The sequence below is a fragment of the Pseudophryne corroboree genome, chromosome 6 (assembly GCF_028390025.1).
Source record: "Pseudophryne corroboree isolate aPseCor3 chromosome 6, aPseCor3.hap2, whole genome shotgun sequence".
Lineage (NCBI taxonomy): Eukaryota > Metazoa > Chordata > Amphibia > Anura > Myobatrachidae > Pseudophryne > Pseudophryne corroboree.
This window is the reverse complement of record NC_086449.1, coordinates 728,907,268-728,921,387: the sequence shown is the minus strand read 5'-3', so window position 1 is coordinate 728,921,387 and position 14,120 is coordinate 728,907,268. Positions and strand designations below refer to the sequence as shown.

Sequence of the window (14,120 nt, the reverse complement as noted above, 5' to 3'; positions counted from 1 at the left end):
ATAGAGACAGCGGGACAGTCCCAACAAAAGAGGGATGTCCCACCTATGTATGTGTTTTTATCCCTTCTCCCATTTACCTTTATCAGGTTGGATATGATATGCCGGCAGTCGGGATAAAAACACATACATAGGGGGACATTCCTCTTTTGTTGGGACTGTCTCAATTATCAAGGCTTCTACCTAATCTACTACTGGGAAGAAAATGGAGATCTGATTTCAGGGGGTTGGGTATGTGTGACCGGTGGTAAGCATACCTCCGCCGGTATCCCAACAGCGGAATGCCGGTGGTGTGGGAGGAGCGGAACAAGCCTCTTGTGGGCTTGCTGCTCTGGCCACCCTGCGGGCTTGGTGGCGAATTGCGCCACTGGTTCTACTCCCACTCTCTGGGCGACCGGTCACATAACTACATCCCGTTTTCAGGGGGGTGAAATGGGGGGGGATGGTTGTTACGAGTAGCAGAGTTCTAGGCAATTCCCTTAGAACACCCCTAAAGTGATGCAGCCACACCCCATTTATGGTTGTGTCCGATGGCACCTAGTGAATAATATATTTTGGGGGAAGGAATTAATATTTACTTGACACAAATTCAGGCACAATGTTTATTTTAATCTCTCACCATAATTCACAGTTCAAGTGGGCAACAAATTCAGTATTTATCTGAAACAAGTATATTAAAAGTATAAAAGGGGAAAGAAAAAAAAAACCATGTACACATCTGTAGCTGCTGATTGTAACCAGGACAGTAATTTTACAGTTATACTTTGCATTCCCTAGTAAATCCTATGTTTAAAGTTCCAAAGACACAGCAAATAATTATACTTTATTTATATAGAAAATAAGCATCTTGCAATGTATAAAAATATGTAAACTACCACTTCTGGAATCCTTTAAAATGAAAAAAAAAACATTTCCAAAGCCAAGAGGGAAAAATTGGGTAACTACACTTCTGATTGGCAGTGAAAGTGGGAGTGCTAAACGTGTGCAAATACAGACACAAAGGATATAACCTTACCTTTATATGAGACGCTTAACGAAACAACGTATACGGTAGTGTAAATAGCATTTATGATGTGTACCTGAGGGTTTTCTATAAGGCACTAAAATGTGGCAGGTGAGGGAGAGGGGGCAGATGGAGCGAAGACGTACATAGTTTAACAGTTTTTCATGTCACAGAATAAATTAAACCCAGATTCAGATGTTCAATAGACCTTAAAACAAGTTTATCATGGGAAGGAACATAGAACACTGTTAAATATAGAACTACTTGCAGAAAATAGGAATATCCCAAAATCGTATTTAGAACGTACACTGGAGAAAGAAGACAAAATAAAGTTTTGAAATCTCTGGACATAAACATAGTGCAGATTGTGTGCCACTATCCACTGACAGCCTGCACAGGTGTAGTACACGGTGTATGGACTTTCAACAGAAACTGTCCACTCTGAACCTACACAGGCATAGCAAGACATAAAAGGACGTGTACTATATAATCCACACGCACCAAAAAACACATCTATGTGCTGTGACTTCTCTAGCATAGATTAAAAAGCAAAGAAAAAAAAAATCCATACACAAAAATCCAAAACAATAAAAGTTCACCAACAAATGGCTTTGAGGGGTTGTTACCAGCAACTGACATATTGAACATTTTTGAACGGTAACCACATGATTTGGTGTAATAACAAAAATGTAACATCTGAATTGCAGTTTGAATGACTCCTTCATAGCCTGTTCGCTGCACAACTGCTGCAAATCCTTCTGTTTGCTGGTATAACCGCACCATACAGAAGTAAGGGTCTTAGGTGGTGTGGCGTTAGCTCAACTCTGCCGAAGCCACCAAATCACGGCTGGGTCAGTCTCTAAATGATATAGTCTCAGTCAGATTTGTCTTTCTTTTTGCCAGAAACTTTACTGGAAACAACAGACCCCACGGCTGCAACGCTTCCAGTGACTGCCGACACTCCGCCTTTCACGATGCCGATGCCTATACTTGGCACTGATGTGACTGCCGTTTTGGTCACTTCATAACTTTTGCCTCCAATCCAGGCAACTCCGCCTATGGTGGCACCAACGGCCCCTTTAGTCATGCTGAAGATGCCCCCGGTTACACGGGAGAACATGCCCGACTGTGGCTGAGGGTGGTCTTTGACGGTAGCTAGAAGGGATACAGAAGAAACCATTAGTAAGGTATTGTTTATGGATTTTACAGATTACACATTAAATTGACGGAGATTGGGAAAATTAGGTAGATTTACTATTCATCTATTTTCCTGAAGGAAACAGAATCTGGTCAAAGTTACAATTTAGGCAATTCTAGTATTTAAGGACCTAGGGGGTAATTCTGCGTTGATCGTAGCAGGAACTTTGTTAGCAGTTGGGCAAAACTATGTGCACTGCAGGGGAGGCAGATATAACATATGCAGAGAGAGTTAGATTTGGGTGGGGTATATTGTTTCTGTGCAGGGTAAATACTGGCTGCTTTGTTTTTACACTGCAATTTAGATTTCAGATTGAACACACCACACCCAAATCTAACTCTCTCTGCACATGTTATATCTCCCCCCCCCTCCCCCTGCAGTGCACATGGTTTTGCCCAACTGCTAACAAAGTTCCTGCTGCGATCAACTCAGAATTACCCCCCTAGAGAGCTAATTTATCGGGTTAGGTAGATAGTGCACACATATACCACAGCGCTTCACAGAAAATATTTCAGTCATTCACATCAGTCCCTGCCCCAGTGAAGTTTACAATCTATATTCATTATCATATGGACATATACACTAGATTATTAGTCAGCAGCCAATTTATCGGGAGAACATACACACTCCACACAAAGGTCATTGGTCAAGTACTGAACTCACAATGGAATCCACATGAATTGCAAACGATTGGGATGCCAGCAGTCATCGGAGGGGTAAGTATTTCAGTATTTGTAACTCCTGAGTGGTGTCAGGATTCCGGCAGCCAGGATGCTAAACACATCCCCTCACAACCTCAGTGCTGTGAGGCAGTGATGCCAACTACCATGCCACAGTTGTCATAACTATAAAGCAATTTGCTATGGAGGGGGAATTCAGAGTGTTCTGGTGAGAGGGGCAGTATTACGGCAGAAGCAGCCATACACAAGTCAATTATTACTGGATGCTATACTTACATGACCCTCTACCGCTTTCCTAGTAGGCTATAGTATAATTATTACATTAGGTAGGTTAGAGTTTTTCCTAACATTGACCAAAGCATTTTATTGTATATAATACAGTGCTGCCCACATGATGCACAATAAAAACAATGCACTTATCAGGTGTTTCAATGCATAACTCAGGTGAATGTAAACAGAGTTTGTTACTTAGAATAGAAAGCATACTACTGTACTATTGGTAGGCATCAAGCAAGGTACAGTACATTTACAGTTCAATTATGGTAAAAAGGAAATTCAAACATTTATGGAGCATCCTGTACTTAGAAACTGCATCAACACCAAAGGTTGCTGCAGCAGCAAATCACACCCAGCACAGGTGGCCAATGCAAACTGCGGGAGGAAAGGTTTCTTCACATATCCTGGTGTCCCTGCACTTTGCATATTTTTTTGTTTTCAGGCTTGTGGACGTTAGAAAATTAAAATAAGAATTTACTTACCGATAATTCTATTTCTCATAGTCCGTAGTGGATGCTGGGGACTCCGAAGGGACCATGGGGAATAGCGGCTCCGCAGGAGACAGGGCACAAAGTAAAAGCTTTAGGACTAGCTGGTGTGCACTGGCTCCTCCCCCTATGACCCTCCTCCAAGCCTCAGTTAGGATACTGTGCCCGGACGAGCGTACACAATAAGGAAGGATTTTGAATCCCGGGTAAGACTCATTACCAGCCACACCAATCACACCGTACAACTTGTGATCTGAACCCAGTTAACAGCATGATAACAGAAGGAGCCTCTGAAAAGATGGCTCACAACAACAATAACCCGATTTTTGTAACAATAACTATGTACAAGTAATGCAGACAATCCGCACTTGGGATGGGCGCCCAGCATCCACTACGGACTATGAGAAATAGAATTATCGGTAAGTAAATTCTTATTTTCTCTAACGTCCTAGTGGATGCTGGGGACTCCGAAAGGACCATGGGGATTATACCAAAGCTCCCAAACGGGCGGGAGAGTGCGGATGACTCTGCAGCACCGAATGAGAGAACTCCAGGTCCTCCTCAGCCAGGGTATCAAATTTGTAGAATTTAGCAAACGTGTTTGCCCCTGACCAAGTAGCTGCTCGGCAAAGTTGTAAAGCCGAGACCCCTCGGGCAGCCGCCCAAGATGAGCCCACTTTCCGTGTGGAATGGGCTTTTACAGATTTTGGCTGTGGCAGGCCTGCCACAGAATGTGCAAGCTGAATTGTACTACAAATCCAACGAGCAATCGTCTGCTTAGAAGCAGGAGCACCCAGCTTGTTGGGTGCATACAGGATAAACAGCGAGTCAGATTTTCTGACTCCAGCCGTCCTGGAAACATATTTTCAGGGCCCTGACTACGTCCAGCAACTTGGAATCCTCCAAGTCCCTAGTAGCCGCAGGCACCACAATAGGTTGGTTTAAGTGAAATGCCGAAAACACCTTAGGGAGAAATTGAGGACAAGTCCTCAATTCCGCCCTGTCCGAATGGAAAATCAGATAAGGGCTTTTACAGGATAAAGCCGCCAATTCTGACACGCGCCTGGCCCAGGCCAGGGCCAACAGCATGACCACTTTCCATGTGAGATATTTTAACTCCACAGATTTAAGTGGTTCAAACCAATGTGACTTTTGGAATCCAAAAAAAAACTACATTGAGATCCCAAGTGCCACTGGAGGCACAAAAGGAGGCTGTATATGCAGTACCCCTTTTACAAACGTCTGAACTTCAGGGACTGAAGCTAGTTCTTTTTGGAAGAAAATTGACAGGGCCGAAATTTGAACCTTAATGGACCCCAATTTCAGGCCCATAGACACTCCTGTTTGTAGGAAATGTAGGAATCGACCCAGTCGAATTTCCACCGTCGGGCCTTACTGGCCTCGCACCACGCAACATATTTTCGCCAATTGCGGTGATAATGTTTTTGCGGTTACATCCTTCCTGGCTTTGATCAGGATAGGGATGACTTCACCCGGAATGCCCTTTTTCCTTCAGGATCCGGCGTTCAACCGCCATGCCGTCAAACGCAGCCGCGGTAAGTCTTGGAACAGACAGGGTCCTTGCTGGAGCAGGTCCCTTCTTAGAGGTAGAGGCCACGGATCCTCCGTGACCATCTCTTGAAGTTCCGGTTACCAAGTCCTTCTTGGCCAATCCGGAGCCACGAATATAGTGCTTACTCCTCACCATCTTATCAATCTCAGTACCTTGGGTATGAGAGGCAGAGGAGGAAACACATACCCTGACTGGTACACCCACGGTGTTACCAGAGCGTCTACAGCTATTGCCTGAGGGTCCCTGGACCTGGCGCAATACCCGTCGAGTTTTTCCCAACGGTTTATAATCCTGTGGAAGACTTCTGGGTGAAGTCCCCACTCTCCCCGGGTGGAGGTCGTGCTGAGGAAGTCTGCTTCCCAGTTGTCCACTCCCGGAATGAATACTGCTGACAGTGCTATCCCATGATTTTCCGCCCAGCGAAGAATCCTTGCAGCTTCTGTCATTGCCCTTCTGCTTCTTGTGCCACCCTTTCTGTTTACGTGGGTGACTGCCGTGATGTTGTCCGACTGGATCAACACCGGCTGTCCTTGAAGCAAAGGTCTTGCTAAGCTTAGAGCATTGTAAATGTCCCTTAGCTTCAGGATATTTATGTGAAGTGATGTCTCCAGGCTTGACCATAAGTCCTGGATATTCCTTCCCTGTGTGACTGCCTCGCAGGCTGGCATCCGTGGTTACCAGGACCCAGTCCTGAATGCCGAATCTGCGGCCCTCTAGAAGATGAGCACTCTGCAACCACCACAGGAGGGACACCCTTGTCCTTGGTGACAGGGTTATCCGCTGATGCATCTGAAGATGCGACCCGGACCATTTGTCCAGCAGGTCCCACTGGAAAGTTCTTGCGTGGAATCTGCCGAATGGGATTGCTTCGTAGGAAGCCCCCATTTTACCCAGAACCCTTGTGCATTGATGCACTGAGACTTGGCTCGGTTTGAGGAGGTTCCTGACTAGCTCGGATAACTCCCTGGCTTTCTCCTCCGGGAGAAACACCTTTTTCTGGACTGTGTCCAGGATCATCCCTAGGAACAGAAGACACGTCGACGGAACCAGCTGCGATTTTGGAATATTGAGAATCCAATCGTGCTGCCGCAGCACTATCTGAGATAGTGCTACACCGACCTCCAACTGTTCCCTGGATCTTACCCTTATCAGGGAATCGTCCAAGTAAGGGATAACTAAAATTCCCTTCCTTCGAAGGAACATCATCATTTCGGCCATTACCTTGGTAAAGACCCGGGGTGCCGTGGACCATCCCTACGGCAGCGTCTGAACTGATAGTGACAGTTCTGTACCATAAACCTGAGGTACCCTTGGTGAGAAGGGTAAATTTTGACATGAAGGTAAGCATCCTTGATGTCCCGAGACATCATGTAGTCCCCTTCTTCCAGGTTCGCAATCACTGCTCTGAGTGACTCAATCTTGAATTTGAACCTCTGTATGTAAGTGTTCAAAGATTTTAGATTTTAGAATCGGTCTCACCGAGCCGTCCGGCTTCGGTACCACAATAGTGTGGAATAATACCCCGTTCCCTGTTGCAGGAGGGGTACCTTGATTATCACCTGCTGGGAATACAGCTTGTGAATGGCTTCCAAAACTGCCTCCCTGTCAGAGGGAGACGTCGGTAAAGTCGACTTTTGGAAACGGCGAGGGGGAGACGTCTCGAATTACAATATGTACCCCTGAGATATTACCTGAAGGATCCAGGGGTCTACTTGCGAGTGAGCCCACTGCGCACTGAAATTCATTGAGAACGGGCCCCCACCGTGCCTGAGCTTGTAAAGCCCTAGCGTCATACTGAGGGCTTGGCAGAGGCTGGAAAGGGTTTCTGTTCCTGGGAACTGGCTGATCTCTGCAGCCTTTTTCCTCTCCCTCTGTCACGAGCAGAAAAGAGGAAACTTTTTGTCCGCTTGCCAACAAAGGACTGCGCCTGATAATACGGCGTCTTATTTTGAGAGGCGACCTGGGGTACAAACGTGGATTTCCCAGCTGTTGCCGTGGCCACCAGGTCTAAAAGACCGACCCCCAAATGTCCCCTTTCAAAGGCAATACTTCCAAATGGCGTTTGGAATCCGCATCACCTGACCATTTTACTGGTAGAATTGGACAACGCACTTATACTTGATGCCAGTCGGCAATTATTCCGCTGTGCATCATGCATATATAGAAATGCATCTTTTAAATGCTCTATAGGCAATAATATACTATCCTTATCTAGGATATCAATATTTCCAGTCAGGGAATCCGACCATGCCAACCCAGCACTGCACCTCCAGGCTGAGGCGATAGCTGGTCGCAGTATAACACCAGTATGTGTGTAAATACCTTTTTCCCTCCTGCTTTCTATCAGCAGGATCCTTAAGGGCGGCCATCTCATGAGAGGGTAGAGCCCTTGTTCTTACAAGCGTGTGAGCGCCTTATCCCCCCTAGGGGGTGTTTCCCAATGCATCCTAACCTCTGGCGGGAAAGGGTATGCAGCCAATACTTTTTAAGAAATTATTAATTGTTATCGGGGGGAAACCCACGCATCATCACACATTTTATTTCTCAGATTCAGGAAAACTACAGGTAGTTTTTCCCTCACCGAACATAATACCCCTTTTTTGGTGGTACTCGTATTATCATAAATGTATAAAACATTTTCCATTGTCTCAATCATGTAACGTGTGGCCCTACTGGAAATCACGGTTGTCTCTTCACCGTCGACACAGGAGTCAGTATCCGTGTCGGCGTCTGTATCTGCCATCTGCCTGACGGCCTATGAGACGTCTGGACAGGCACAAGCTGAGTAGCCGGCTGTCTCATGTCAACCACTGTTTTTTTATATAGAGCTGACACTGTCACGTAATTTTCAACAGTACATCCACTCAGGTGTCGACCCCCTAGGGGGTGACATCACTGTTACAGACACCCTGCTCCGCCTCCACATCATTTTCCTCCTCATACATGTCGACACACACAGGGAATGCTCTGATAGAGGACAGGACCCACTTAGCCCTTTGGGGAGACAGAGGGAGAGTTTGCCAGCACACACCAGAGCGCTATATATGTATAGGGACAACCTTACAATAAGTGTCTATCCCTTATAGCTGCTTATATCTGTTATTTTGCCAAATAAGTGCCCCCCTCTCTTTTTTACCCTGTTTCTGTAGTTGCAGGATGCAGGGGAGATTCTGGGAGCCTTCCTACCAGCGGAGCTGTGTGGGAAAAATGGCGCTGTGTGCTGAGGAGATAGGCCCCGCCCCCTTCACGGCGGGCTCTTCTCCCGCTTTTTACTGGAAAACTGGCAGGGGTTAAATACATCCATATAGCCCAGGAGCTATATGTGATGTATTTTTCGCCAACTAAGGTAAATTCATTGCTTCCCAGGATGCCCCCCCCCCAGCGTCCTGCACCCTCAGTGACCGGAGTGTGAAGTGTGCCGAGAGCAATGGCGCACAGCTGCAGTGCTGTGCGCTACCTTATGAAGACAGGAAAGTCTTCTGCCGCAGATTTATGGACCTCTTCTTGCTTCAGCATCTGTAAGGGGGCCGGCGGCGGGGCTCCGGGACCCATCCATGGCTGGGCCTGTGATCGTCCCTCTGGAGCGAATGTCCAGTAGCCTAAGAAACCCAATCCACTCTGCACGCAGGTGAGTTCGTTTCTCTCCCCTAAGTCCCTCGATGCAGTGAGCCTGTTGCCAGCAGGTCTCACTGAAAATAAAAACCTATTTAAACTTTTACTCTAAGCAGCTCAGGAGAGCCACCTAGATTGCACCCTTCTCGTTCGGGCACAAAATCTAACTGGAGGAGGGTCATAGGGGGAGGAGCCAGTGCACACCAGCTAGTCCTAAAGCTTTTACTTTGTGCCCAGTCTCCTGCGGAGCCGCTATTCCCCATGGTCCTTTCGGAGTCCCCAGCATCCACTAGGACGTTAGAGAAAACAGGATTACAACAAGCTCTCCTATCTCAACGTATGAATACTTATCCACGGTCAGTCATAAAGCACTGTGAGACAAAATCCTTTCGATTTTGACTATATAGACAAACTCGGAAGGAAAGTTAGTGCAAATCGGACGGTGTTTTGCCGCTTGCGATACCGATTCGATCCCGATGCGCACTCCCACGGGGTTGGTAGAGAGTCGGGATTGACTTGCTCAGTCTATATAGTGTACTATCTAGTACAAAGTATAGTCAAAATCGGAAGTACAGGTAGTCAAAATTGGTGGTTCTGGGCTCTGGGGGAGTTCAAGGGAAAATGAAAAAAGTCAGGCTCTCACCGTGTGTATGCACCTTTACACCATGCTGTGCATCTCAAAATACTGATAACAGAACCCTCTGCAGACTGCATTAGCAGTACGCATTGATTACAGATGCTGGAGGATTAAGAAAAGGCAAGGGGCGTCCACATTTGTGCAAGCAGCATTCAGGGACCCTATGGAAAAAGTCCATACTATCAGTAGTAGTTTTTAAGGCCCCGTCAGCTTTCCATTGAATGCACTTTTGTGTTAAAAGCTAAATAGGCAAGGAGAACATCCGAGTACATACCTGTTACAGGACTCACCATTTCCTTATCGTTTGAAATAGTTAATTTTGCAAGATAGCTGAATCCCCACACCTCATACACAGAGAGATAAAAGAGCTCCAATTCAAATCGGACTGACATTGGCCAAACTTAAGAAGTACAATAAAGGACTAAAATGTTGTGACCCCATCCTGTCCAAGATTGTACAGGATTATAGCGAGATACATGCAAGAGACATGAATAGGGAGCAGTGTGTCTACTGAAACGGATTCAGCCAGGATCCCGGCTGCCGAAATAACGCCGAAATCCAGACACTGATCGGATTGCTGGCATCCCAAATAGAATCACAATGCTGGCGTCAGTAACCCAATAAATAGAGTGACTGCCAGGATGCAGGAGAGGTAAGTCGCGGGGGAAAGGTTAGGTTTAGGCCGCAGGGGTGGGTTAGGCACCACAGGGGAGGGTTAGGGGATAAGAGGCTCTAAACAGCGGGAGTATTCTGACCGCCCCGGCAACCCACTCGCCGGCATTTCAGCCCCAACCCTATTGAAACAATAAATGGTTTAGTGTGGTAGAAGACACCGTTGCATTTGAGTCAAATGGAACTGTATTTAAGGAAAAGCTTTGTGCTTGAAGCATGTTTTGTGTTTGTGGTTTAATGGCATCTATGGCATTGCCATGGGTTGCAGCATTTCCTCAAAGTCATACGTAACGATTGGATGTATACTGTATGCCCTGGGTAAATGGTGCTCATAGTACTATTATTACTAGTTATTTATATAGCGCACACATAATCCGCAGCGCTTTACAGAGAATATTTTGCCCATTCACATCAGTCCCTGCCCCAGTGGAGCTTACAATCTATATTCCCTACCACATGTACACGCGCACACATTCACGCCAAGGTGAATCTGTAGGGAGCCAATTAACCCACCTGTATATTTTTGGCTTGTGGGAGGAAACCCACGCAAGCACAGGGAGAATATACACAGTTAGGGCCATGGTGGGAATCAGACTCATGACGTCAGTGCTGTAAGGAAGTAATGCTAACCATTACACAGTCTGTGCTGCCCCCATGAATAATAACCTGGCTGTGATCAGTATGGGAACTATTAGAAGGCTCCCAAAATGTATTTATCATGAAGGTCTGTTTTGCTAGTTTCAAAACTATGGGGTATATTCAATTGAAGTCAGATCCATTCCGACATTCATTTGTCAGAAAGGATCCGACCTGGGCTATTCAATGCATCATCAATTCAACTTGAAAAAAAGTCGAATTGAGATGCAGGAGGGGTGGGGGGGGGGGGGGGGGGGAGCCGCAGGCAGACAGGGGGAGAGCAGCGCCACAGCAGCAGCTATATAGCCGCTGCTGTAGTGCTGCTCTCCGTCTTCCAACGGCTCTCCCCCCCCCCACCTCCCCCCTCGTATGTCTGTCTCTCCCCATTCCTCCTCTCCATGGCCCCGCTAAACAGCCGCCGCTCACGGCAGCGTCCACCCAACTCCAGCAAGCGAGGTATCGCTTGCTGGAGCCAGGTTGACGCTGCTGTGAGCGGCAGCTGTGACATCCTCCTACTCTCCCAGTCTGGCTGCCCACGGCTCTCCCCGTCACTGCTCCCGCATTCCACTCACTTCGACTTTTTTTTACAGTCGAAGTGAGATGGTCAAAAAGGCAAGCACGTGGATCGGCAGCTATTCCGCCTATCCACGTGCTTTTTGACAAGTCGAATTCCTCGACTTGTCGAATATATTTAATAGGTCGGAACCCCTTCCGACCTAAAAAAGTCAAAAACTGACGTATTTTCGACAGGCGGTCAGCTGACGCCTCCGGCCGGCCTCTCCCTTCCAATCTTCTTGCGATTGCTTCCCTTTGTTAGTTCCGTCGCTCCCTGGCGACAGCCGTCGTCAGGGAGAGATGCGCTTGCGCATTGTGACCCATGCGCAGCGCACTACAGACCTGATCGCACCGCTGCGAAAAACGGCAGCGTGCGATCAGGTCGGAATGACCCCCCCATATCTCTTAGCAAGACACGCTGCTGAGTGTTCACTTGCAAGGGAGAAGTGATATGCCAGGAGTGGGCCCCACTTTCTACTTTCTGGGACTGTGCTGGCTCACAGAGCTAGTAGCCCGACACTGTACTGATTAGTGATGAGGAACACCAGGTACGATTCCCACTTTCCGTGGTCTCCCTCCACTCAGATGACCTTAAATCTCAGCGTAAGATTAAGTTTAGTTTTTCTGACTATTTCTTTTTATTTACTTGAAGCTACTTGTACATTCCTTTATATGAGATAAGCTCCGGATTGGCTGCTGGACCGCATGGCCTCCTCCTATTGCATCGCACCTCTTGCTGCCTGTCTTGTCTCCTCGCGCTCCAAAACGTATCGCACAGGATGCCAGTAGGCCTGGAGACAGCCCTGAGCTTATTAATAATCTGCATAATCAGTTTAGTTATTAAATGGTCAAATTTGTGTATTTGTTTCAATATTCTAATATTAACATAGAGCTCTAGAATTTATCAGTGCCCAATATTCCTTTAAAAAAAATGTAAAAAAAAAAAGGGGGGGGGGGGGATCATCATAGTACAAAAGAAAAACTGCAGTATAGGTTTTAAAGTCAAGTGTGATGAAGAAATATACCAAATATCAGAAGTGCTAGCCTACCCTAGCTTGTACCCACTGTCACAATAGCAGGATGGTGCAGGTTTATAAACACTTCATATCAGAAGTGGAAATTAAGCTCCTGGAAACATCAAAGCCATTTGTTTTGACGGAGTGCGCCGGCTGTTCCTTTTGCTCTGACAAACCTTCACCGGCTCATCACTCGCCCCAAGCTCATTCGGCAAGCTTTCATCCTCTTTTCAATCATCACCTCTCCAGATTTCAAAACCTGCCTTGCTTAACATTCGTGGGCAAAACGCACCTTCCCCTAAAGTAGGACTGCATCTGTCACATCAATAATACAAACTCTGGGCTGCGTACTTCACAGAGCTGTGATGCAGGGGAGGTGTGAGACGAGAAGTCAGCTTCATCAACTCCATTGTGAAAACACATCTGTCAAAACGGTTTTAATTATTGAAATGTACATCTCCCATAGACAGGAGTGCCTCAGCATCTCTGGAAAACAATACAGTCACAGTATGTTACGCTTTACCTGTGATGGACAATTACAGAACAATCTCAGCACCCACTCCAAACAGTCTCCTCATCCGTAAATAGCAGACAACTAAAAATGGAGAGCACATGCGATTTATAATCTTATTTTTATGGCCTATAATACCCCTTTCACATAGCCAAAATAACCCAGATTTTTACAGAGTCGACCCGGGTAGATGTGCGGTGTGAAAGTGCCAGTCTGAATATCCTGGGACGTCCAACTCGGTATTTCTTCCCAGGTTAAAAGAAGGGTGGTACACGTGTCTAACCCGGATTAATGTGCTCTAAAAAGCTACAGTCCCGGGATATTCAACCTGGCTCTGAAGCAATAGCGCTGATTGGCTGTGTGTAGTCAGCTGAGGTCTGTTTACTGTACTGCACTGTGAGCACACATGTTGGAAAGCTATCGGCACAGTTCTGCACTCCTTTGAACCAGATGTACAGCTGAGACAATCATGAATTCCGGGCTCTGCTGGGACATGTGCTCGGTCGGCCATGATTGCTGCACTGTGAGCATTCCCCAGCCCTCTCCCTTTCTTGTTGAAAACTGGGAACCAATCAAGTCCTTTTAAAATGACATCACACTAGTTTTAACATGGGTGACCCGGGTTGTGCAAAGAGACACCAACACGGCAATAACCCGGGAATAACCCAGGTCAATATTGCGATGTGAACGTCTTACCCGGGGTCGGAGCCGTGTTCAAATCCCGGATCGGACCCATGTTTGCGATGTGAACGGGGTATAATTCAGGTTTCATCAGCACATGGCTTGCCAACTACTGTGTGACTACAAATTAAAGGGGCAGATGTATTAACCTGTAGAAGGCATAAGGAAGTGATAAACCAGTGATAAGTGCAAGGTGATAAAGGCACCAGCCAGTCAGTTCCAATATGTAAATCAACAGTTAGGAAATGATTGGCTGGTGCCTTTATCACCTTGCACATGTCACTGGTTTATCCCTTCCTTATGCCTTCTCCAGGTTAATACATCTGCCCAGTGTATGTATGCTTGCCTGATAACAGGATATTAGCAAATGGTCCTGCAGCTTTAATGATCTAGATTAGAAGGTGACTATAGCACTCTCTCACTCTCTACTGAATGTGCTGGGAGAGCACAAGAATTAGAATAATTGGATTAAAGAGGGCAGGGATTCTCAACCTGGGTGCAGTTGCTGGGGTGCCACAGGTTGGTGGTCCAGGACCAGATTATTTATGATCAATGTGATAAGCAAAACCAGTGCTGGTGGCTGCA

General features: G+C 46.6%; 1 protein-coding gene across 4 annotated transcripts in view; it reads right to left on the bottom strand.

Annotated features, from left to right (window-relative positions):
- Nucleotides 1–585: 585 nt before the first annotated feature.
- Nucleotides 586–14,120, bottom strand: part of TMEM263 (transmembrane protein 263) — a 93,951-nt gene continuing 80,416 nt past the window's right edge. For all 4 annotated transcript variants that reach the window (XM_063928451.1, XM_063928452.1, XM_063928449.1 and 1 more), the window contains exon 3: nucleotides 586–2,155. In XM_063928451.1, coding sequence (XP_063784521.1) covers nucleotides 1,875–2,155 — 281 coding nt within the window. In that variant the 3' untranslated portion in view covers nucleotides 586–1,874. The remainder of the gene's footprint in view (nucleotides 2,156–14,120) is intronic.